The sequence below is a fragment of the Podarcis cretensis genome, assembly GCF_951804945.1.
Source record: "Podarcis cretensis genome assembly, chromosome: 8".
Lineage (NCBI taxonomy): Eukaryota > Metazoa > Chordata > Lepidosauria > Squamata > Lacertidae > Podarcis > Podarcis cretensis.
Window position 1 is genome coordinate 73,568,385 of NC_137177.1, and position 26,270 is coordinate 73,594,654.

Here is a 26,270-nt window from a genome sequence, read left to right on the forward strand (position 1 = left end):
TTAATCCTTTATATCATTTCTGCTAAAACCACATTACTTCATTCCAACATCCTTCTAACATTCCTTAATTTTACAATGTTTCTGTAGATAAACTTTAAATTTCTTCCAATCAACTCTTAACACTTCTCCACCATCCCTAAGTGGCTGTCATTATCCTCCCTTGTTTTTTTTGCTCTAAACATGGCCCGAGAAGTTCTTTTTGTCGTTCTGAGTGTCCCTTAAAAGCCTCTGCTCATTTAGCTTCCCTGATACCATCCTTACAGCTTTGGACCTCTTTATTGTGCTCCTCCTTACTTATAAATCCCTCCATTTCCTATATGTATTCTTTAAAAGTCTCAGTTCCTTGGAGGCTTCCCTGTTCTGTCTGCAAGTGGTAGAGCATCTGCTTTACATGCAGGAGGTCCCAGGTTCAATCCCTGACGTCTCCAGTTAGTGTCGAGAGAGACCCCTGTCTGAAACCCTGGAGAGCTGCTGCCAGTCATTGCACACAGTGCTTAACTAGATGGACCCAGTGGTCTGGCTCTGTATAAGGCAGCTTGCTAAGTCCCTTACAAGTCTCCTGCTTATCATTGTTATTGGGAGAGTTCAGATTGTGGCATCTGCAACATACTTCCCTGCTAGACCTCACGAAAAATTTTACATCAGCTGCTGATTTTCACAGCGTGTGGTGGAATAGATGCTCAGCAGCTGGACCCAAATCTTTCTTTAGTTTCTTGGACTTTTTCAGGTGGCACTTTAGAAACAGCAAGCACTAATAAAATCAAAATTAAAGGGTAGAATAAAATAGCAGCAATGCAGCCTTAAATAGGCGTTATCAAGAGCAAGCAATTGCTGGAGCCGAGTTAAAAATCAAATGGTCTTTGCCTGTAGGGAGTGCCACATTGGAGACTGTGCCTGAGGAGAGTATTCCACAATAGGGGGCCATCACCGAGAAGGCTCTTCCCCTGCTTTCCACCTGCTCTGTGACATATAGCATGTCCTGTAACATGTGCCTGTTCAAATTCTATCCCATGCAAACATGGAGCTGATCTACTGCACCATGCTTGTACTTCTTGGCCACCATCTATTTTTACTTACAATTGGTTTTATGCCAGGGAAAATTAGTTCTGACTTAACATCCCATTCAGTCCAATGGGACTTATGCATGTCAACTTCCTCAGAATTGTGCCCAGTCACTGTCCTGTTTTCTGCCACAAATCTACCTTATGCATGAAGCCAGTTGCTTGCATCCCTTTTATTTTGTGGCCATAATGTGTGACTGCAGAAAGTGATGCAGCATTTAATTATTGGACTGTCTTTGTCCAGCTGGAAACACTTGAGTTCAGTTGGGTGGGCTGGCTTCAGTCTTGTATGGTTCCCTCTGTTTTCTCTTCCCCGGCCTGAATTCCCTCAGTCCATTGCTATTTGGGATCTCTTAACGTAGACTAGTTATAAGTGATTCTGTCTGCATTCTCACTTCCGAACATATTCCAGGTGGGCAGCTGTCTTGGTCTGCTGCAGCAAAACTGGTAAAAGCACTTTTAAAAGACTTGCAAATTTATTATGGCATAAGCCAGGTATGGGGGACCTCTGGCCCTCCAGATGTTGAACCACAGTTCCCATCAGCCCTAGCAAGTATGGTCGATGGCCAGGGATTATGGGAGTTGTAGTTCAGCAGCTTCTTGAGGACCAGAGGTTCCCCACACCTGACATATTTTTGTGGGTCACAGTCATCTTCAGTAGATATATTTAGCATCCTGAGCTGTAGGTATCCATGTACAGGGTAAGATGGAATTCTATTTGGTGAGCACAGAGGGGAATGAGGTGGAGTAAGTACACGTAAGTTCTGATCCAGCATTTGCAGAAAAGAAAAAATAGCCCTGAAGGCCCATGATCTTCCTTCTGCCTGCCTGGAGTTACATGATGTTTCAGCTTCATTGGATAGACCCCAGTTCTCCCTCTCGGTCCTACAACTTGGGATCATCCAGCAAGGCTGGAACGTTGGAAGATTCAGGAAAGGCGAAAAGAAAGTACTTATTCATGGAGCGTATAGTTGAACTATGGATTCCATTCCCACAACATGTAGCATTGACCAATTTAAAGGTAAAGGGACCCCTGACCATTAGGTCCAGTCGTGACCGACTCTGGGGTTGCGGCGCTCATCTCGCTTTATTGGCCGAGGGAGCCGGCGTCCAGCTTCCGGGTCATGTGGCCAGCATGACTAAGTCGCTTCTGGCGAACCACAGCAGCGCACGGAAATGCCGTTTACTTCCTGCCACAGCGGTACCTATTTATCTACTTGCGCTTTGACGTGCTTTTGAACTGCTAGGTTGGCAGGAGCAGGGACCGAGCAACGGGAGCTCACCCCATTGCGGGGATTTGAACTGCCGACCTTCTGATCGGCAAGTCTCTGTGGTTTAACCCACAGCGCCACCCGTGTCCCTTTGACCAATTTGGATGGCGTTAAATGCCGATTAAACAAATTCACGGAGAAGACTGCCGGTGGCTACCATCTACAATGGCTGTGTCCTACTTCCACTGTCAGAGGCAGTAAGCTTCTGAATACGGGTTGCTTGGAATCACAAGTGGGGAGAGTTGCTGTGGGGAGAGTTGCTCAGGTCCTGCTATGGGTCTTCACATGTAGGCATCCAGTTGGCCATTGTAAGAACAGGGTGGTATTTTAGGTGGCCTTTGGCCTGATCTAACAGCCATGCTCCTCTTACATTCTTATGATACAGTTTACTGCAGGGTAGTAGCATTTAGCTGAAGATTCATTTTCATTTAAAACTTTGGAAATGTCAGTCTGCCTCCTCTTCGATCCCTGTGGAGCTCTTCTATTTTCCTGATAGGGTTGCCAGCTGGCCCAAGTAAAATGCTGATGTTTTTTCAACTGGGCTTCTGCTGCCCGGTAACTAATTGGGCTTGACAATTGTGCATCCATCAGATTAAACCTACAAATAAACCTAGCTGAAATGCCACTTGCTTAAGAAGCTTTTTGATTTCACCAGTGGTCTCAATAGTTTACTGCACCTCGATGAAGGTGGGAGCTTAGACATGTTATGTCCTAAAGCATAGCATTACAATTAATACTCTCTCCAACCGAAACGTCAAACCCCACCTTCCCTTTACAAACTCCCGAACCAGCAGCATTCCTTGAGAGAGAGAAAAATCTGCGTTAGATTTATAACGTCGAGTTGTCCTCCAAAGAGGAAGCTTTACAGCATCTGCACTTGGTGGAGAGAAGTTAGGATTGGGGAGAGTCTTAAAAGGTTTGAGGAAAAGCTAGAGAGATCAGGAGGTCTTGAACCACAAATGGTTCTGCAGCCTTTCTGTTTTCAACTGGTGAGTTGAGGAGAGGGAAGCAAAAGCAGATCCCTGCCCCAAGGAGACGACAATCCTAACTCTCAACCGTGGGGCAGATGATGATGATGGGAGAGGAGATAGGGAAAACATTGGCAAGGAGAAATGAAAGTGAACAGATTTTCTTAAGTTAGTTTCATCTTGGTGAAGGCATCATGAAATAACGTGAATCGCACTGGGGGTGCCACCACTGTCTTTTCAGTTGTTTCTTTAAGGGGAGGGGAGCAAAGTGAGGAGGAAGAAATATACAGTAATAAAAACAGATTTAAAAGTGAGTTTCATATTTCAGGTCGAACCAATCCTCAGTTGCCAGTATTGTAGTATCCACCCTTGGCACCCAACTGAGTGCCTTCCCTTCCCCTGCAAGCCCTAGCAACCCCACACTTGTGGAAACCCTGGGATACGTTCACTGTAGCACTAGGTCTAAGTCACTTGGTGGTATACTCGTTGCACTGGTATAACTGGTTGTGCAATGGGAAACATGAGTACATTCCCCTAGACCACTGTGCAAACGTCTAGACCAGGCATGGCCAAACTTAGCCCTCCAGCTGTTTTGGGACTACAATTCCCATCATCGCTGACCACTGGTCCTATTAGCTAGGGATGCTGGGAGTAGTAGTCCCAAAATAGCTGGAGGGCCAAGTTTGGCCATGCCTGCCCTAGACGGTTGCACTATGGATTGCACAACAAGCTTCTGCCAGCACAACTTCTTGTGTTGGATTCCTTTGTTGTGCCAGCTTTAAAACTGTCATCCATAGTGCAAAGGGGTCTTGCATTAGTGGGCAGAGAATGTTGGATGCAGCCCCCTGTAATCATTTCTGTGGCCAAATAGCTTCCTATGTCGCTGCAGGAAATCCATTTTAAGCCTTTGGCAGCTTTCGCCCATCCCAAAGATGGGGAAAATATATTTGGCAGTCGTTTCTCAGTTAATCTTAACAGTAGTGTTCACCTTACTGCCCGTTAGCTCTCAGTGGAGCAGGAACAACTCCTTCAGTGCATGCCCTGTGAAATGCATTCCTACGTCTACCCAACCATGCGCTAGTTTGGGGTCATGAATAACTTAACAAAAATACCCTTCCTGATTAACTTATAATTAATTATGCAAAGCAAGTGAGGTGTATGCGGCAATGGTCCCTTGCCATTTTATTTTACTGAAAGCTTTTTTTTATGTTTACTTCGCTGTTCAGCCAAAGCCACCCCCACCCCCCGAGCTGCTTACAAATGCCAGTGATAAGACAGTCTCAGTCCTTAGGCGTCCAATCTTAAAAGTCACAACAGGAAAGGGAGGAGGAAGAGAAAAGCAACACTGGGCTTTATTTCCCAATTACTGGATTCTTGTAATGGCCAGCTGGGGTTAAAAGATTTCCATGAGAGGAGGATTTTGTTCCTAGTGTGAAGAAGAAATACTCTTGTGGCAGCTAGACAGTTGATGGCTGTCCCAGTGAAAGGGGGCTGCCTTGCTTGTGGCAGGACGAGGATGAGGAACCTCCAGACGTTGTTGGACTCCAACTTCTATCATGTCCATCCAGCACGGCTAACAGTCAGGGATGATGGGAGTTGGTAGCCCAGAGACATCTGGAGGACTGAAGCTTCCCCATCGCTGCCATAGGATTGCCTCTGTTCCTTGCTTGCTTGGGATGGGAGAGGGGCACAGAGAATGCTGCAATGCTCCTAGTGTCACACCCACAATGTAAGGGGCGGCTACTTGCCAGAATGCCCTTTAAAGGGGGGGGGGGTTAAGACACAGCTGTGACTTTGTTGTTGTTTAGTCGTGTCCGACTCTTCGTGACCCCATGGACCAGAGCACGCCAGGCACTCCTGTCTTCCACTGCCTCCCGCAGTTTGGTCAAACTCATGCTGGTAGCTTCGAGAACACTGTCCAACCATCTCGTCCTCTGTCGTCCCCTTCTCCTTGTGCCCTCCATCTTTCCCTACATCAGGGTCTTTTCCAGGGAGTCTTCTCTTCTCATGAGGTGGCCAAAGTATTGGAGCCTCAGCTTCAGGATCTGTCCTTCCAGTGAGCACTCAGAGCTGATTTCCTTCAGAATGGAGAGGTTTGATCTTCTTGCAGTCCATGGGACTCTCAAAAGTCTCCTCCAGCACCAGAATTCAAAAGCATCAATTCTTCGGCGATCAGCCTTCTTCATGGTCCAGCTCTCACTTCCATACATCACTACTGGGAAAACCATAGCTGTAACTATACAGCTATGACTAGGCCAAGCGTTTTGAGAGTACCCCAATGGAATGGAGCCTCCAGGCTCAGCAGCAGTATATACCTGTAGGGCCACATCACAACTGGCAGCCAATCACATTCATGTTTTGGTTGTGGGCTGCTTGGAAACCTGGCAGGACACTGCCGGCAGGGTTGGGCTGGGAGATCCTTGGTCTGCTTTTAGCAGGGCTCTTGGCGTTAAGCATTATCATCTTAGACCCAGAAGCATTATGGGTTGTTTTTGGTTTTTTTAGGTATATAGGAAGAAGCCGGGGGGTGCCACAAGGATTTCTTTCTCCGCAGCAAAGCAAAATAACAACATGAACATCCCACCTTTTTTCCTTCAAGAAGCTCATGGTGGCATACATGCCTCTCTCCTTATCCTCACAACAACCCTGTGAGGTAGGTTGTGCAGAGAAGGTGCCTGCAGCCCAGTGAGCTTCATCATGGCTAAGTGGGGCTTTGAACCCTAGACTCTCAGGTCCTAGTCTTGACACTTCACTAGTGGCATGGTGAAGCTGGTATTGTAGGCAGGCTCTATATGCTTGCCAGCACCTGAAGAGCTGGATGGATCAGTTATCTGACTGATCAGCTTCCTTCTGAACTGAGGGTGCCGTGGGTGCCAGTACTCTTGCAGAGTGGTAAGAGGCAAGGCCATATTTAGATGGCTCCCAAGTGAGCTACTTCAAGCAGGTTGAAGGTTTGTCTGAGCTTAGGACAGTCTCCGGAGTACCCAGAATGCTTCTTTTTCTCCTCTGTCGTAACTCCCTAGCCCTTGGACCCATCTTTCTGAAATTTTGCAGGCTACTTTCCTGTATTGGCACCTCTCCCAATACAGTGGCACCTCGGGTTACAGATGCTTCAGGTTACAGACTCCGTTAACCCAGAAATATTACCTCGGGTTAAGAACTTTGTTTCAGGATGAGAACAGAAATTGTGCTCCGGCGGTGTGGCAGCAGCAGGAGGCCCCATTAGCCAGATGGCCGCGGTACAAATAATAAATTATTATTATTATAAATTATTATAAAGTGGTACTTCAGGTTAAGAACAGTTTCAGGTTAAGAACGAACCTCCGGAATGAATTAAGTACTTAACCCAAGGTACCACTGTATATACCTTTTACATAGCAAGATGCATTTCTCACAAAGCCACAAGGAAGAAAATAAACTTTTCATGTACTTGCCCCCAAGACTGTGGACCTATTCGTTCGTTTGTCAGCCCCTGCCCACTCAGGTGGGGCTACTTACTGTGCCTGCACATTTCATCCAATTCCATCAAAAAGGGGGGAGGTTTAAAACTTCTTTTAAAATTACCCCAAAATAGTGAATTGGGGGGAGGCATGATTCACCCCCTGGAATCAGGACTTGGCTGGAAACCCTAAGCTGATTTGGGCATCCTCCGAATAGGTTAGGAGCAATTTGGGCTGTTTTCCAAAGTGCCACATCAGGGTCTGAAAAAGAGTTGGCGCACTCTCCTAATAAGCAGGAGTTTAAAAGATTAGGAGATCAGGTTATCACTAATTATCTATTATACACCTTAATATGACAGGTTTCATGTGCTAGATTGACAGCCCTTAGTTGCACTGGAAGGGAATATTCAGCCTCCCTTAGCAGAGTGAAAATTGTTTTTAAAAGGCCCTTAGTTTACAGCCTCCCTTAAAAGCCTTAATTGATTCATTTTGATGCCTTCTCCTTATAAAACATAGAATCATAGAATCATAGAGTTGGAAGAGACCACAAGGGCCATCGAGTCCAACCCCCTGCCAAGCAGGAAACACCATCAGAGCACTCCTGACATATGGTTGTCAAGCCTCTGCTTAAGGACCTCCAAAGAAGGAGACTCCACCACACTCCTTGGCAGCAAATTCCACTGTCGAACAGCTCTTACTGTCAGGAAGTTCTTCCTAATGTTTAGGTGGAATCTTCTTTCTTGTACTTTGGAACCATTGCTCCGTGTCCGCTTCTCTGGAGCAGCAGAAAACAACCTTTCTCCCTCCTCTATGTGACATCCTTTTATATATTTGAAGATGGCTGTCATATCACCCCTTAACCTCCTCTTCTCCAGGCTAAACATGCCCAGCTTCTCCAGGCTAAACATGTTTTCTGATCTTATATAATTTATTCCAGCTTTACTAGTCATAGCAGTAACTCAGACTTCTCACCACTGGAGCTCCTGTCTAGCATTCACTTGTGTTGTTTTTTTGAGATTTTCACAGGCATTCCTGATAAGGCTTTGAGTTCATCTTCACAGTCTTAAGGTTCATTCACTAGAGCATGAGACTCTTAATATCAGGGTCATGGGTTTGAGCCCCATGTTGGGCAAAAGATTCCTGGTTTAGACTAGATGATCCTTGTGCCCCCTTCCAACTCTACAGTTCTGTGATTGTACGACTAGAAATGTGATCCCCATCAATAAATGAAAGAAAAACAAGAATTGGGATGCTAAATTTTGAGTTTCACTTTCACTTGGCAAATACAGAATGCCTGACTTAATCCAAACAGAAAACTGACATATGACTGTTTGAAAGAACATCATAGATTTATTATTAACTATTTATTATTATCAGTAGTAACAATTAGCTAGAATCAATTTAGATTAAACATGTTTTTAACAATTTGAAGTAGTTACTTGACATTCCTTCCCCACCACTGTCATTTCCCAAAAACTGGAGCATCTAAGGGAATTCTGTGCTGATTTATCTCTTGAGCGAGCTGAACTGGATGGGAATTAACTTCCTACTAAAATAACAACAGAGGGTTTGCTTTGAAAAACAAGAGATTTTGCTGCATCAATAGAAGATGGGTTAGTGGTGGGATAACACAGGCAAAACATTCCCAGATAGTTCTGTACAGTACTAGTTGCCCTCAAATCTCTGGGAGAAGATAAGAGAAGGAAGATAAACATGTTCCAGAAGGGATGCAGCAGTGAAAAGACAAGGACTCGGTTCTGCTCTTCTGACTACAAGATGACTCTTATCCATGCCCCTGCTCTGAAACGGTGAACGAGACAGACAGATGTTTTTCGTACAGGTGCGTCATACAGCTACACTTAAGGAGCTGGGATGCGCTGTAGGTTTCTGTTGAGCGTAAACTCTTAACCCACAAGGTAGCCCAAAGAAGTGGTGTCTGCGCTGTGGGTTGCTGGAATGGTGGTGGTGGTGAAATCTTAGCTGCATGTGAAACTTGGCAAACTTTCACCATTGGGGAATGATAATCGCTACATTGCAAACCTCTTTGCTCTGGGAGAACCGGACTGTGGCACTGGCCCACAGGGCAGATTCTCCATAGACAGGATGGGACAAGGGTGAGTTTCTCCCCTTCCCCCAGAGGCTACTTTGAACAACACAGTGGTGGCCTTGGCTCGATTTATACACAAAGTGAAGCAAGGGTTTAAAATAAAACTATGGTTTGCAACCCTCACAACCACTTTGCCCCTCTGCTGCTCCTAACTGGGCGATTCAGGGGAGGAAATAACCTGGGAGCCTGGCTTCTTGCCATGTTCAAACCCAGACTTGTGGTTTGTTTCTCTCTAAACCAGGGATTTGGAACCCGTGGCCTTTCAGATCTGTTTGGACTGCAACTCCCATCACTCCTGACCTTTGGCCATGCTGGCTGGGGCTGATGGGAGCTGTTGTCTAAAACATTGGGGAGCGGGAGCCTGGGGTGGAGGAGCAAAGGTTCCCCATCCCTGCTGTAAACAACTCATGAAAAGTAAACCACGATGTGTTATTGGCTTGCGGCTCATGATTGATTTGGAGGAGATGGACCGCAAGTGCAGGCTTGCATTATCACAGTGAGCTAGACCCTGGCTTGTTTCTTCCCCCGTTCTGCACAGTCGCCAGCAAAGTGCCCGTGCGCGTCAAACCATAGTTTTATTTTATTATTTTTTTGTTTTGTTTTGTTTTGTTTTGTTTTGTTTTGTTTTGTTTTGTTTTGTTTTGTTTTGTTTTGTTTTGTTTTGTTTTGTTTTGTGTTGCATGCGAACTGGCCTGCAACATACTCTGCTGCAAACGCAGCTGTTAGAAAATGTTCAGGTAGGGCTGTGACTCGCCTGCGGCCCTTCAGAAATTGAGGGACTCCAGCTCCCATCAGCCCCAGCCGGCAGGGCCAGTGGTGAGGGGTGATGGGAGTTGTAGTCCAGGAGTAGCCAGAGAGCTTTGGATGAGCTGCCCTGGCCGTGGAGCCACACATGAAGAAGGCCATCAATGGCTACTAAACACAATGTCTCTGTTCTACCTCCACTGTCGGAGGCAGCATACTGGGAATCCTAGGTTCGAGCACTGTTGGCACTCAAGTCTTGCTTTCAGGCTTCTCATAGGCATGTGGATAACCACTGTGAGAACGGGAGGCTAGACTATGCGGGCCTTTGGCCTGATCTAGCAGGGCTGTTCTTACATTAAGGGGACCAGGATAGGATTGCACAGTGAATGCCTTCCAGGTGCCGTGCGGGAGACAGAAGAGAGGGCTTGAGCCCTGGAGGAACTGTAGGATCCTGTTCCTTGATGCCATCCATCTGGCATCATCTATATCAGGCTTCCTCAACCTCGGCCCTCCAGATGTTTTGAGACTACAATTCCCATCATCCCTGACCCACTAGTCTTGCTAGCTAGGGATGATGGCAGTTGTAGGCCAAAAACATCTGGAGGGCCAAGGTTTAGGAACCCTGATCTATATAGAGGGCAGCTTTTCCTTTTTGCAAGTCCTACCAAGAACAGTAAAGGGTACATTACCACATCTGGTAGAAGCAAGAGCTAACCTCTCAAGTTGGTGCATGCGGTACTTTCCAGTCTAGGGTAGGTGGGTATGGCTTGACCGAAACACAGGTCAAAAGGGAAAGTCTGGTGTGGTTCTCTGCTGTAGCTTTACAATATTGAGTCCCCTGCCCCAAGGAGCTTACAGTGTAAACAACGGCAACAGCTAAGTGGAAAAATCAAAGGGGCACATTTAGGGGATGCTATCAGAGTGGACCTGTGATGATTCAACATTTTACAAATAGATAGACCCAGAAATAAATTCCACTGTGTCCTTTGAGGCTAAATATAAAAACATCTATTTGTTGCATTTCTTTCCCATATTTTTCTCTTAAGGAGCTCGAGGCGGTGTAAATAGATCTCCCTTTCCTCATTTGAAACCCACAACAACCCTGGGAGGTAGCTTAGGCAGAGAGGCACTGACTAGCCCACAGTCACTCAGTGAGCTTTGTGGCTGAGGGGGGTTTCGAACCCTGGTCTCCCAGGTCCTAGTCCAACACACTAACCACTGTACTACACTGGTATTGTGAATTGCAGTCTTGCTCACGCTGGAGTGTGATGGAATGTTTCGGTACTGATTTTGAAAGCTGAGCTTATTTGAAGCTCTGCGTGCTTGTCTTTAGTGAGTTCAACAGGTTCAGTACGACGTTTGCCCAAACATCGTACTGAACGGGCAGCTGCCTTATCCCAAGCAAGACCTGTGGTCTGTTTTGCTAAGTATTGTCTACACACTTGGCAGAAGTTGTCCAGGATATCAGCCCAGAGTCTGTCCCAGCACGATCTAGAGATGCCAAGGATTGAACCTGGGACTTTGAGGCATTTTGCAATGCAAGACAAATGCTCTAACCACTGAGCCCTTCTCCCGTCATGGAAGTATGCTTAGTGTTGTATCTGTGGTTCTGTTAGCTAAAGCTGTAATTGGCAATAGAATTTGACTTTTCAGACAGCCTTTTTCACAGCTGGCTGGCACATTTGATAATCTTTAAACTCCATTTGATACACTTTACTGGGGGGTGGGGGGCATTAGTGGAAAGATAGATGCCTGCTGCTCAGGACTTGGCAAAGGAGGAGGTTGGGACAAAAGTGGTTGTGATCGGATAACAAGTGAATGTAGTTGTATGGACTTGGATGTGATTCTATTTGGGTCATCACTGTTTAATTCAGGGATCAGAAACCAGGGGCTGCTGCAGATACTGGATTTCATCTCCGCATAATCCCCAGTCACTGGCCTTGATGGATGGGCCTGATGGTCTCGTAGACCACAACGTCACAAGGACACAGGTTTGGGGATGGATGTTTTAAGATTTTCAGGTCCCCCATTTCCAGCTATAGACAGCGCATTGGACCAAGTCGATACAGTGGTGCCTCGCAAGACGAAATTAATTCGTTCCGCAAGTTTTTTCTTCTTGCGAGTTTTTCGCCTTGCGAAGCACGGTTTCCCATAGGAATGCATTGAAAATCAAACAATGCATTCCTATGGAGACCGTCCGGGGACAGAGGGGAAGCGCCGAGCGCCTTCCCCTCTGTCCCCGGACCTGTTTTAAAGCAAGGGAAGGGGCAGCGAGGAGAATCGCTTCTCCCCGTTGCCGCCCCTTGGTTCAAAAGGGGTTTGGGGAGAGAGGGGAAGGCGCGCACGCCTTCCCCTCTGTCCCCGGAGATTGCAGGGCTGGCAACGGGGAGAAGTGATCTTCTCCCTGCCGCCCCTTGCTTCAAAAGAGGTCCGGGGACAGCGGGGAAGACGCGCTGCGCTTCCCCGCTATCCCTGAAGCTTGCGGGGCAAGCTTCGTTTTGCGAAGCAAGCCCATAGGGAGATGCGTCTTGCGAAGCGGCTAAGAAAACGAAAAACTCCTTCGTCTAGCGAGTTTTTCGTCTTCCAAGGCGTTCGTCTTGCGGGGCACCACTGTATGTGTGAAATCTCAGGTTCCTGACTATTTCAGGTTGGTTTGCAAGAAAGCAAGTTTCTAGTCCTTGTGACTACCAAGAGTGCCAGGGAGATTTTAAAAGCAAAATGAAGCTTTTTTATTTTATTTTACAACAGAAGCGCTTATAAAAAAAATTGAGGTAGCAAGCATCGTCATAAAAAAAGGGGTTTCCCCCTTCTCTGTCAGATAGGTGGGGGTTCTCTTTCCATGAAGCTGGCTGCTATGGCATGCATTATCAGAAAAAAAAAATGATGTTGTGTTTCTTGTGTGAGAAATGTTTTACTTGTGTGCGAATTCAATCCACACACTTGTCATTTTAATCAGCTAAACCATTTCTTGGCTTCTTTGATCTCTAAGCCTTATTTTACCACATAGAGATTTCATATCCTAGGAGGAGTGCAAGGGATTGTCTTGTAAGTTCAAAGAGTTAAACTTGGGAGGGCAAGGGGAAATCTGAGGGGATCGCTTGTTCCAAATTTACCTTATCCCCCACCCAACTGTCTTAAGTGATTCCCAAACAAACAAAATGTAACCACTAAAATCAACCCCAACGACAGCAACCTTTTTGACTTGTAAGTTCCTTAACCCTGGTAACATCAGCTATACACAGAATGGGATTTTGCACATGTTGGACAGAAACAAGCGGATCAAGCCACGGCCGGAGAGATTCCAGAACTGTAAAGACGTCTTTGATTTGATCTTGACGTGCGAAGAAAGGGTCTATGATCAAGTAGTAGAAGGTAAGGAGCTGAAAGTTGTTTGCTTTAATGGCAAGGACCAGTATGCTATGGTGCCAGGGGTGGGGGAGATGAATATGGCCCCCTGGACTTTCCTATCTGGCCCCTTGGGCACTCTCTGGGCCACAGCCCTCCTGGAATTCTTCCAACATAACTGGAATGTGTCCTTGAACTGTTCATCCCTCTAGCTTGCCTGAATAGAGAGAGAGAGGAGTGTTTGTGTGTTTTGCCTCTGGCCCCCGGAATGCTCCTTGTAAGGGAAGTGGCCCCCGAGCTAAAGAACGTTCACCGCCGCTCCTTAGCTCTTGGCGTATTGACTAGGACCGCAGAGACTTTGGTTCAAATCTTTTCACTTCTCAGGCTTGTGGTGTGACCTGCAATCAGTCGCTCTTTTTCTTTCTGGCCCATTTTGCAGGGGTTGCATTTGCTGGAGGGCAAATTTTTCACAGAGGCTGGGTGGCCGTCTGTACTTGTGTTGCAGAATGTCCATCAGTCGGGGTTGGTCTCGTCTACCTTTAAAGACCTTTCCAACTCAAAGCCTCTTTATGATTCCAAACAGCGTTGAGAGTGGGCAGTGGAGACTGCCTACCATTCCCCTGAACTCTCTGAAGAAGGGATGGCCTAAAAATAGGACAGAAACAATCTGGGCTCAAACTTGGATGGGGTTGTGTGTTCTGTGGTTCAACAAAGGTTTTGAAGAGAGAATCCTTCCTGGGAACTACATACCTAGGAAGCACCTTTTCCCCCCAATCACAGTTCTGCAGCAGGAGCAACGGAATGCAAATCCAATTAGGTTTCTGCAGTGACGCTGCATTCCTGTTAGTGCAGCATTTATTCTGCTCTGCTATCCTGCTGTTCCTCCAAAGAGGCCTGGGAATCTATGCATTGGATTATTTCTGCTTCACCCTTGCATCAGCCTGGGGTTGGGCTTGAGAGCAGATTATTGGCCAGCTCTTGACTCATTGACTTTTGTGGGTGAGCAAGGATATGGAGGTAGGCCTCCTTGGTCCAGCAGTCTTATTTGCTGGGTGAAGTCCCAATGGCAGCTTGCATATCCCCAAAACAGGAGACAGGAGAGAGCACAGATTTGCATCCAGTCTCCATTGATGAGAAGCTTCAAGGGCCCCACTTCTCCCTTTACAAACCACGCATGGGACAGGCTGCTCTTCAAATAGAGGACTGCCATCTGGAAAGTAGGCCATGTGGCCATCCTAGGTCTGGGCCTTCCTCACAATGGAATGGGCCCATTATTGTCCCTGCACATTCGTTTGCCCTCTCCCTGAGTACATCAGAAGGGCCTCACTGAGTCCAAAGGTCTGTCTAGTTCCACCTTCTTATATCCCACAGTGGCCAATGAGATGGCTGCAGGAAGGTAATTGCCCTCCCTCCCTGTCACTCATAAGTGCCCTGCAGGTAGCTGGCATTTGGAGGCACAGTGCAGAGAGGGAGGACGTGCCCACAGTGACTGGTAAGCTACCCAGCACTGTCCATACAAAGAGAGTGAGGCCAGCAGGCAGCTGTCGCAAGAGGGAGGAGAAAAGGATGGCCTTTTCTGAATCACAAGCGGGAAGAGACACTGTTGCACTTGCGGGCTTCCCATAGAACAGTGTTTCTCAAACTTGGGTCTCCAGCTGTTGCTGGACTACAACTCCCATCATCCCTGGCTAGCAGGACCAGTGGCTGGGAATGATGGGAGTTGTGGTCCAACAACAGCTGGAGACCTATTGCCATAGAGGCTCCTGTGGTTGGCCAATATCAGAACAGGGTGCTAGACTAGTTAGGCCTTTGGCCTGATCCACCAGCCAGGCTCTTATTGAGGCTCCTGGCTAGGTTAAGGAACTCGACAGGTCCCTGACGATGAAGGCCATTTTTGATTCAAGGGCACACAAAGCCCTGCACAAAAACAGAACAGTGCCTTTTGTTTCAGGAGCCCCTTCTAGGTTATGGTAAGGCAGGTCCGTAAGCAGCAGCATGGCATCGGACTTGCTGTTAAATGTGGCTCTTCCTCTTCCTCGCTTTTTAAATTTAAACTAGGCATTTATACAGCTCTGGCTAAGCCTTCAAAACAAAAAAACCCAGCCTGGTTGGTGGTGTTGGCAGATCTGCTGCTCATCGTCTCTCCATCTCCCTGGCTTCGCCTCACCCCCCGCTAGGATGTGGCAGATCTTCTTCAAATTTAGGAAGCAGCCGAGCGGACACCGTGGTGTTTCATAAATAAAAAATGCCCGGGGGCAAGGTGGGTTCCTCACCGGCCAGACTCTGCCTTCACTCCAGGGCTGTCCACTCAGTTGCCGCAGAGCTCAGAGTGCATTACAGGGAGCCGTCTTGGAGCCTTTGCCGGTTTCCTTAATGAGCCGCCGTGCCGAGAGATGAATGAAATCTTCACTCTTTGCTTCGGGGGGAGCTGTCCTCCTTGAGACAGAGGGTTCATTTTGCAGCAGTTGGGGAAGGCGAAGGCCGTCTGCTTGCTAATTTCCACCTCCTTTACCCTCTTCCCTCTCTCTTCTGAATGCAATTCTTCACATAAGTGGCACAGGAGAGAGCCCGAATCCCCGCTGGTAGTCCCCGCTATGAACAGATGATGAGATTTTTAAGCTGGACTGCCTGGCTTTGCTTGGCCTGATCTGCAGGAAACACTGTTCAGGGAGGGGGAGGGGGACCAGTTTCTGAGCTTTACATTTGCAGGTCAGCATCTCGAGGCTCCTTAATGCTGCTTGGGAAACCGTGTCTCTTTGGCCGTGCCGGATCCGTGTACGTGACGGCGTTGTCTGCACACCGGTCTTAAAAATAAGCAAATCTCCTGTCCTGCTGTGGGTTCTGTTGGCGGAACAAGAGAAAATGCAGTTATATTAAGAGAGATGCAGTACAACACAAATCTAGGCCCACATTCCCCTCTCAGCGCCCTTCTGGGGGCTGCATGCAAGTGATAGGCAAGGCTTGAGACAAACGTGGGCCGAGCAATGAATGTCAGTGTGTTACCTTTTTAAAAAAATAGTAGGCTGGTTTCTATGCTCGCTCTTCTCTATTTACCTGGATGAATAAGAGGTGTTCAGCGCAACTCAAGGACATCTTCCAGCCAGGCAGAAGCACTCCAGGAGAGTTTGGAGCAGGGTGTTGCTTGGGGCCCAAGGGCCAGAGTTTATAGAGGGCCACATTTGGTTTCCCAATCCTTGCATTAAAAAGAACCAGCCAAGTGGCCACCAGATTAGAAGCCTCAAAATTGGGATTCCACCAATGTCTGTGCTGCTGTCAGACCCAACGCAAGGAGTGTTTCTTCAAAGAGCCTGGGGAAAGAGGCCTTAGCTCAGTGGCAGAGGCCCTACTTTGTCCAGGGTTCAGACTCCCAACACCTCCTGATTAAAATAGTTTGGGCAGCAAGCAGTGGGAAAGAGCTTGCCTGCATTCGTGGAGAGCCACTGGCAGTCAAGTTCCTAGACAGGCAGAGTGCGGACTTGTCTAAGGCCACTTCCTGCACTCCTTAAGAGGCTTTGCATTATTTTAATTCCAGTCGCCCAAGACATGCAAATGTTGCTCCTTTCCTTCCCCTGATATTGCCCTTGCCAACCTGGCACCCCCCAGACGTTGTTGGACCCCCAACTCCCCATCAGCCCTGACGGTCGGCCAACACCGGCTGGGACTGATAGGAATCAGACTCCCAACAACATCCAGAGGAGACACGGGTTGCCTACTGCCAGTTTGAAGGCTTGATTTCGACCTGCACCCAAAACCACTTTTCTTTGTTTTTGCCCCTCAGACTTAAATTCTAGAGAACAGGAGACATGCCAGCCTGTACATGTGATCAACGTGGACATTCAGGATAATCATGAAGAGGCAACGCTGGGAGCTTTCCTTATCTGCGAACTATGTCAATGTGTAAGTATTTTTATTTTTATTTTAGCCTTTTTACTCCAATCTCCTCTTTGGGGTACCAGAGGATGCCTTTCTGCTGTGGTGATTTTGAACCCCTGCTAAGTCCTTCTGCTCCTAAAACCTCTGTGAAGCTCACAAGCTGGGGGTGAAAGTGTAACACTTCCCCTTCTTGCTGCTCAGAGGTACACTGCCCCTGAACATGGCTGTTCCATTCCTTGCTATCCATAAAGACACCCACCTGGACCAGCAGCCTTGCAGCAGCCGGCCCTATCCCTCCAGGACAGTGGCCTTCTGCTGGTGAGTTAGGAACCACCAGTGGACCCCTGCCACGATCCAAGGCAGGCTGCAACGGAAGCACTTCTACCATGCAAATGCTGAAGCAGTGCCCCCCCCCCAATGTATTTGTGCCAGCTCTGGAAAGGTTGAAGGTCTCTGTTCCAGCGTAATCTGAAGCCAGAGGCTACACCTCCCTCCCATTCATCCCCAGCATCTGCTTCGGAAGTTCAGGTCGCACAGCTAGTTCTTACCTTTGGCAGCCATGTGTGTGTGAGAAAGAGCGCTATATCGGCACATGTGCACAAAATCATAACGCAAGCAGCCTTCCTTCCTGGGCAACCTTCTGAGGGCCAATTGCCAGGAATGGCCGCAGCCAGATAATAATAATAATTTATTATTTATACCCCGCCCATCTGGCTGGGTTTCCCCAGCCACTCTGGGCGACTTCCAACAGAATATTAAAATATAATAACCCATTAAACATTAAAAGCTTCCCTAAACAGGGCTGCCTTCAGATGTCTTCTAAAAGTTTGGTAGTTCTTGTTCTCTTTGACATCTGGTGGGAGGGCGTTTCACAGGGCGGGTGCCACTACCGAGAAGGCCCTCTGCCTGGTTCCCTGTAACTTGGCTTCTCACAATGAGGGAACCGCCAGAAGGCCCTCAGCACTGGACCTCAGCGTCCGGGCAGAACGATGGGGGTGGAGACACTCCTTCAGGTATACTGGACTGAGCCAGAGGGTGAAAGCAGCTGGAACACCAAAGGAGCGGCTCTTGCCTCTCTATCCTCTGCCCTAGCAAGCAAGAGGCATTGTCACGGTTTCAAGGGCGCTTTCTATCCAGGCCAAAACACTCAAGGAAGGGTGCCGAGCAGAGCCACTAGGAAGGGTGCCCAGGGAGAGAGGCAGCTTGAAGGGCTGTGTTTGGCCCCCAGTTCCCCACCCCTGCTGTAGAATCGAGGAGGCAAGCATGGAAGTCCCTTCCTTCCACTGCCCGTTGGCCATTGACGCACTATGCTCCGTTCCAGGGTGTTGCTTGCCCTGTGCGCAATTTGAGCGAAGGGCGTTGTATTTGCAGCCACCGTGGCTTTTTACCTGCCCAGCCTGCCATTGTGAGCATGTAGGGAATTAAGGCGAAACCCCGAACCTTGAATGGAGCTGAGGCATCTTCTCTGCTTCAAAGAGAAGAAAAGAAACCAGCTCACTTCTGTGTTGGGTTTGTTTTTTGTTTTTAAAGTGGGTCAGCCCAGGGCAGACTTGGGAATAGAACTCTCCTCTCCACGGGGTCCCACTCCTGCGGAAACTAGGCCACTCTGCCTGCATCTGAATGGAGCATCGAGGAAAATGAAAGAAAGGCTTGAGCTCTTTGTCCGCTTGTCAAGTCTGGAGGCACTTTGTTTGGGCCAAATGGGGAAAGGCTGCTTTCACTCCCGGTGGTGTGTGATTTGCGTGTGTGTGTTTCGAAGCAGGTCCAGAGGCTGTTAGAATATATAAAAAGTCAGAGTGGTTTAGAGCCATGCTCTTCAACCTGGAAACCTGGTCTTTCCAGATGTTTCAGAACTTCCATCACCCCAGTCTGCTTAACCGGTGTTGGGGCCCACGGTTGAAGAACGCTGGCTTGGGGGACGGTCCTAGGGTCTGTTCCTTTCGCGAAGCTTATGCGGCTTTCTTAGGCATGGGGTTAGCTGACGCAGTGCCTTCCACGTGTTTTGGAATGCAGTTCCCATAACTCCAAACCTTTGGCCCTGCTGGCTGGGGCCGATGGGAGATCATGGAATGGTAAGAGTTGCAAGGTGCTCGTAAGGGTCATCTAGTCCAACTCCCTGCAATGCAGGAATCTCAGCTAGAGCATTCATGGCAGATGACCATCCAATCTCTGCATAAACATCTGAAGGGCACCATGTTGACTATCCCAGGCTTAGAGCAGAGGTGGGAGTCCTGGGGCCTTCCAGTTGTTCCCATAACTGCATCCTGACCATTGGCTGTTGTTGGCCCCAAGCCCAACAACATCTGGAGCATCATCGAGTTCTCCATCCCTGTTCCTTATTAGATCCAGGGTGGAGAGCCTTTGGCCTTCCAGGTGTCGCTGAACTACAACTCCCATCAGCCTCATCCACCATGGCCATTGGCCCAGGACAGTGGGCATTTTAGTTCAGCAACACCTGGAAGGCCAAAGGTTTCCCTGCACCTGTTTGAGATGATAGCACATGGTCTTCTTGTAGCAGACATTGTTTCAGAAGAGGTGTCTGCCCTCCTGGTGCACAGGAAAAGTGCTTCTTTTAAGGCAGGTGGCGGCAGAACTCTTCTTCGATGGGTGCTTTCCATTGGGTTTTTTTCTTTTTGTTTGCACTTCTCTTTTTTGTAAGAGAACAGAGCAGCACAACCCTCCTTTCAAAATAAATACTTGAGCCCTAACCCTTCCCCTCTTGCCTGTTTGCTTCCAGATACAGCATACGGAAGACATGGAAAATGAAATAGACGAGCTGTTACAAGAATTTGAAGAGAAAAGTGGAAGGACTTTTCTGCACACGGTCTGCTTTTATTAAAAGCACGCCCGCCTCTTCCTCTTAGGCCTTACTTGTGGACGAAAGAAGCATGTCTTAGTTCTGAATCTACTGGACTGTTTTCTCCCTTCCTCTCAGAGAAGTCGACTTAACAACCTCTTTCATTGTTGCTGTTTAATTTCTCTCCCCAACCCAACCCGCGCGTGTGTTCGTTTTTTGTTATTTTTTAAATTGTTTGTGGGATGTTTCCATGCAGAAACACAAACGAACTTTGTGTGTAAAATGAAAGAAATTCTTTACATGAAACGCTGCTTTATTTAAGAGATTTTTTTTTAACGAAAAAGAAATCAAGGTTTTGTTTAACTCTTCCCCTATCTCCTGTCTTCCCGCCTCCCTCTCTTGGATGCCCTTCTTTAATTGTTATAAGTAGGGTTTTAATTATAAAGAGAATATATGCAGATGATATCATTTATATTTTCCACCGTAAATATCTTATTTCAGTTGTTGGGTGTTGGGGGGCGGGGCGGCAGCGAAGGGGAGATGCTTTTCTTTTAATGCAACAGAACTGAACGGCTGGGATATGCAAAGGTATGAATGGGACAATTAATATCTGTATAATATTAGGAATGAAAATTGGAAGTGTCCAATAAATATAAACTGCGCCATTTCTGTCCTGTTCCTTGTGTTCATATAAAGGTAAAAGGTAAAGGTACCCCTGCCCGTACGGGCCAGTCTTGACAGACTCTGGGGTTGTGCGCCCATCTCACTTAAGAGGCCAGGGGCCAGCGCTGTCCGGAGACACTTCCGGGTCACGTGGCCAGCGTGACATCGCTGCTCTGGCGAGCCAGAGCCGCACACGGAAACGCCGTTTACCTTCCCGCTGGTAAGCGGTCCCTATTTATCTACTTGCACCCGGAGGTGCTTTCGAACTGCTAGGTTGGCAAGCGCTGGGACCGAGCAGCGGGAGCGCACCCCGCCGCAGGGATTCGAACCGCCGACCTTTCGATCGGCAAGTCCTAGGCGCTGAGGCTTTAACCCACAGCGCCACCTGCGTCCTGTGTTCATATAGAGATGTCTAATATATCTTCCTATATACATAAACATGAAGGTTATCGTCGCACAGCCACTGTCAGAGGAATTGTAGTGCCACATCGCAATCCTAGAAATGCATGAAGCAGAGGTGCGGTAGGGGAACAAGACTGAAGACAGGTTGCACAAGAGCGACCACTGCATGAGAGTGAGATGAGGGAGAAACTGATGGGGAAATTGGTGGTTTTAAACAATGGCAGGTGTTTGAGAAAAGTACCTTCATAAAGTGGCGTATTTGAGGGTTCTACATCCTGTATCTTCACACGAGGCAATGAAGAATGGAAGAGGCAGAAGTTTGAGTACAGTGAGAAGGGAGTTACACTGTAAGGAAAACAGGTGACTGTTTTAAACAACAGCAGGGACGGAGGGAAAAGGAAAATGTGGCAATTTTCAACACTGGCAGAGGTTTGAGTAAAGTAGCAAGGAGGGGACGTGACAGTTTAAAACAAGGCTTGAGTACAGTGAGAAGGAAACTGAAAGATGTCCTTTTTTGGTGTTAGCTTTTGTGTTGTACCCATCTCTGCTTTTTCTCCTTGTTAAAACGAGTTGATTCAAAACAAATCCCTCAATGTTTCTCCAACTCCTGCTTTACTCAAACTGACGTAGTTTGAATACAGCTAGAATGGAGGCACACTGAAAGGAAAGAATTTGGCTGTTTTAAATACCATTTAGTGTTTAACTAAAACTCATTTGTTTGCTCCGGGTTTGCAGCCTTTGGAATTACCATTATGCTTAATTCACCGTGAATTCTGCCACCCAAAGGTACCTTATCAAGATCCGTTCTGACCTTGGGACATTTCAAGATCGGGAATCCTTCCAACAGCAACAAATACCTTTCAAGATAAATTTTGAGAGTGGCAGGCATGAGCATAAAGTGATGAGCTGTCCTAATTTGTTACAAGAACATGGCAACACTCCACAAACTTAATGGATTATGCTGTGTGTGGCAGGGGGAAGGGAATCCCACAATGGGCCAGATAGATAGATACCGTATTTTTCGCTCTATAAAATGCACCAGACCACAAGACGCACCTAGTTTTTGGAGGAGGAAAACAAGAAAAAAAAATATTCTGAATCTCAGAAGCCAGAACAGCAAGAGGGACCGCTGCGCAGTGAAAGCAGCAATCCCTCTTGCTGTTCTGGCTTCTGGGATAGCTGCGCAGCCTGCATTCACTCCATAAGACGCACACACATTTCCCCTTACTTTTTAGGAGGGAAAAAGTGAGTCTTATAGAGCAAAAAATACGGTAGGTAGGTAGACAGACAGACAGACAGACAGACAGACAGACAGACAGACAGACAGACCGACAGATAGATGGCACTTGGAAACTTTATAGTAGTTTGTATGGTACACAGAATTTTCAGCCTGGGTTTCTGAAGGGACACAAGTTGCCAATGATAAGAACAACAATTAATAATACTGGGCATTTGCAGAGCCCCTCACTTGTATTAACTGGTTGCCACTTCACAACAACCTTTTAAGGTAGGCTGACTGAGAGCAGGCTGAGCTTAGTGGAGCAATGCCCTGTTCTCCCCACTGAATCGGCCTCCATTGGGTGATGGGTAAGGCCTGCGCTTGTTGAGATCCATGGAGAGATTCTGCTAGGGTAAAGACCACAGGACTTGATGAGCAGATAACCTCTCCTAGGGGTTGGGGGAGAAATTTGGTTGGGTTCGCATTTTCATGTGGAACTCCCTCGTTCCTGAAACGAGAGGACCAAAAACAGAACCGCAGTTCAAAGCGTGTGCTTCCCCTAAGGTTGCGGGTGCAGTTTTCCAACCAAACAATGTCTCCAAAGAACATCTGTTCATGCATAAAACTGCGCATGGTAGTGAAAATAGGGCATATATCGGGAGAAAATTGCACGCAAATGCTGGTGAATTTCCATTGGGACATTTGGTTTAAAACTGAACCTAAGTTTGGAAACAATGGAAAAGGAGAGAAAATGAACCTGACAGATTTGACCCATCTTTAGCCTGACCTGATATTGGGCAATTTCTTGGGCTCCTGAATTAAGAGAAATAGAAAAGGTACTATTTAAATATATATGTATACAGGCTGAAGAATAGGGGAGTGTGGTCTGAGCAGAGTCTTAATTTTCTGGATCCAGTTTTTGAGAGTGTTGTGTTTTTAACTCTCCAATTTACACACCGAATCCTGGCTCCGAATGATTCCTGTTGCCAGCTAGTGATATATTTCTGCTTCTAATGACTGAGCATCCTTGATCTCCGCTGTTCTTTCCTAATTTGGGCTCTGGACCAGTGGCTTTTGGCAAGCCGCCTCAAGCTGATCCTCACATGATCTGTGCTCGTAGTTTAAGGACAGGAGGTGGCAGAAAGGGGTTCTTGACCTACAGCTTGCTTCTCTGTGTTTTCCAAGACTTTCACTCAACAGCAATTCAAAGAGGCTTGACCAAAATTCCTGATAGCTGTTGAGGTTTGTGTTTGTATTTATCTGTAATAATAATAATAATAATAATAATAATATATTATTTGTACCCCGCCCATCTGGCTGGGTTTCCCCAGCCACTCTGGGCGGCTTCCATAGAAACCAAAAATACACTAAAATATCACGGATTAAAAACTTCCCTGAACAGGGCTGCCTTAAGATGTCTTGTGAATGTCAGGTAGTTATTTATTGCTTTGACATCTGATGGGAGGGTGTTCCACAGGGCGGGCCCCACTACCGAGAAGGCCCTCTGCCTGGTTCCCTGTAGCTTTGCTTCTCGCAATGAGGGAACCGCCAGAAGGCCCTCGGCGCTGGACCTCAGCGTCCGGGCAGAACGATGGGGGTGGAGACGCTCCTTCAGGTATACTGGGCCGAGACCGTTTAGGGCTTTAAAGGTCAACACCAGCACTTTGAATTGTGCTCGGAAACATACTGGGAGCCAATGTAGGTCTTTCAAGACCGGTGTTATGTGGTCTTGGCGGCCGCCCCCAGTCACCAGTCTAGCTGCCGCATTCTGGATTAGTTGTAGTTTCCGAGTCACCTTCAAAGGTAGCCCCACGTAGAGCGCATTGGAGTAGTCCAAGCGGGAGATAACTAGAGCATGCACCACTCTGGTGAGACAGTCCGCGGGCAGGTGGGGTCTCAGCCTGCGTACCAGATGGAGCTGGTAAACAGCTGCCCTGGATACAGAATTGACCTGCGCCTCCATGGACAGCTGTGAGTCCAAAATGACTCCCAGGCTGCGCACCTGGTCCTTCAGGGGCACAGTTACCCTATTCAGGACCAGGGAGTCCTCCACACCAGCCCGCCCCCTCTCCCCCAAAAACAGTACTTCTGTCTTGTCAGGATTCAACTTCAATCCATTAGCCGCCATCCATCCTCCAACCGCCTCCAGGCACTCACACAGGACCTTCACTGCCTTCACTGGTTCTGATTTGAAAGAGAGGTAGAGCTGGGTATCTGGGTAATATCTGGGTAATATTTATTATCCCAACCCACTTCACCATAGTGACCCAAGGCAGGCTTCAACAATGCAGTATTGAGGTATATAAAAAAAAGATGAAAACATTCTGTGACATGTCCTTCCCCTTGCCATACATGAAATGACAACCATCTGGTGCTTCCGACATATTGTAAAGACTTATCTTTTTGTCCAGACTTTCCTTGACCCATAGGATTGGACACTGATTTATGTGAGTGAGCCCCTTGACTCTCCAGTTTTCTATCCTGTTTTATTGATTTTTAGGCTATATTTTGTTGTTGTTGTTGTTGAAATGGATCTTGCTTTTCTATTGCATGTAGCCTACACCACTTGGAGATTTTAAAATCTATTAGGTGGTTTAAAAAATGCTTTTAAACAAAACAAATAAATACAAATAATCGTCGAAACAAATAAAACGGTTCAAAATGGAACAGAACAATTTGGGTTTTCTTCCACTAAGTGCACAGCCTTTGGAAGCAATTAGTCCTGTCCATTAATTTTGATGACTCAACTCTTGAGTAGGATTGACGTTTTTTATTATTAGTTATTAAAATTTTATACCGCTTTATACTCGCGGGTCTCTGGGCGGTAACAACATAAAAAACATCATATAGAAACAAAATGCATAATCAAAATACTGTAACGCAGCCCAATAAATTCAGCAGAAGAGGTGTTTCTCTTTCACATACACATACACACACAACCTTAAGTGTCAAAGAGGTGTGTCTTCAGGTCATGGTAGATGCAAGGTGCACCTCTGTGGGTTCAGAGTGCCACAACCTGGCGGCTACTGCAGAGAAGCCCATATCCTGTGTTCCCAATCCCCAAACCTCTGTGGGTGGCAGCTCTACCAAGAGAACCTCCTCTACCAGTCTTAAGAAGGTCAGTACGGATAGAGACAGACTTTCAGATATTTGAGGCCTCTGGCTTGTGTAAGCAACACTCCGAAGAAACCCACTTAAACTGAGTTAGCCATGGTCAGTGGGTCTACTTTGGGTAGGGCCAGCACTGGCAATACACTTAAGCTCTCTAGGGTTGGGTTGGGCCTGCTATGCAGAGACTGCCACTCTATTCCGGCATCTTACCTGGGAGTAAGTACCATTAAACACAGCGGGACTTCACTGGTAAATGATCTTGCCAGTGATGGTTTGTTAGGCTGTAAATCCTAAGAATGCTTTACCTGGGTTGGCGTAAGGCCCGTGACAATCATGGGCACATAGCTCCGAACAAAAAGATTTTGAAATGGAAACGAAAATTTTCTCTCTGGGAGGCACCCGCCTGTTTGGCTTCCAATAGTTTTGCTTTTGGAAAACGTGTGTGTGTGTGTGTGTTCCTATTTTTCCCTTGAATAATAATTTCATCTCAGGGAAATGTATGTCTTCCAGCCACATCATGGAATTTATTTGTCACCTGAATTCGTTTTAATCTCTATGTAGGGAGAAGTGGGAGAACCCCAATTGCCTATTACAGGGTATTTCAAAGAGCCCAAAATACAGATGCATCATTAAAATTAAATGTTGTCCTCAAATTGAAGCACAAATAACTCCAGGGATGTGTGTGTGTGTGTGTGTGTGTGAGAGAGAGAGAGAGAGAGAGAGAGACCCTGCCAAAAGCAGGATAGAAAGAAAATTCCAGGCCATTGTCTTAAATATCTGTGTGGCTTGTTAAAGTGGTGCACCATTTTGCCTAAGTCCTGCTGTGATGCCTCCACAATTAACTGCAGGTTTCAGGTTGGCCTAGCGCAGGAATGAGGAGCTCATGTCCTTCCAGATGTTACTGGACTCCTCCTTCCATCATCCATGATCAATGGCTGTGCTAGCTAAGGCTGATGGGACATGGAGTCCAACAACATATGAAGAGTGACAGTTCCCCTCCCCCATCTAGTGCCTTCTTTCCCAAGCTCTACTCATTGGACCATACTGCCTCTCAAGATCAGCTATGGATTGCACACTTCCCCCTACCCTGTGCACATGTAGACTGTAGTTTAAGGTTACCAGATTTTTTTCAATGAATCTGGGGACACTTTTCAACTTCCTCCTAAATAGATGGATTTTGTCAGGGGACTGATTTGTAAATCAGGGGTCTGTCCCCGGGAAAAGGGGATGTCTGGTAACCTTACTGTAATTTATACGCACAAACAGGCA

General features: G+C 47.1%; 2 protein-coding genes across 4 annotated transcripts in view; both read left to right on the forward strand.

The window, feature by feature from the left end:
- Positions 1-20,271, forward strand: part of SSU72 (SSU72 homolog, RNA polymerase II CTD phosphatase) — a 52,520-nt gene extending 32,249 nt beyond the window's left edge. Inside the window, exons 3-5 of the mRNA XM_079987337.1 lie at positions 12,824-12,963; positions 16,715-16,833; positions 19,547-20,271. Coding sequence (XP_079843463.1) covers positions 12,824-12,963; positions 16,715-16,833; positions 19,547-19,648 — 361 coding nt within the window. The 3' untranslated portion in view covers positions 19,649-20,271. The remainder of the gene's footprint in view (positions 1-12,823; positions 12,964-16,714; positions 16,834-19,546) is intronic.
- Positions 1-26,270, forward strand: part of FNDC10 (fibronectin type III domain containing 10) — a 243,253-nt gene that overhangs the window by 66,487 nt on the left and 150,496 nt on the right. Inside the window, exon 2 of one of the 3 annotated variants that reach the window (XR_013841612.1) lies at positions 398-2,231. The exons of the other annotated variants lie outside the window; for them this stretch is intronic. The gene's annotated coding sequence lies outside the window, so the exon portion shown is untranslated. Of the gene's footprint in view, positions 1-397; positions 2,232-26,270 lie in introns of those variants that run through there. 3 annotated transcript variants of the gene reach the window in all.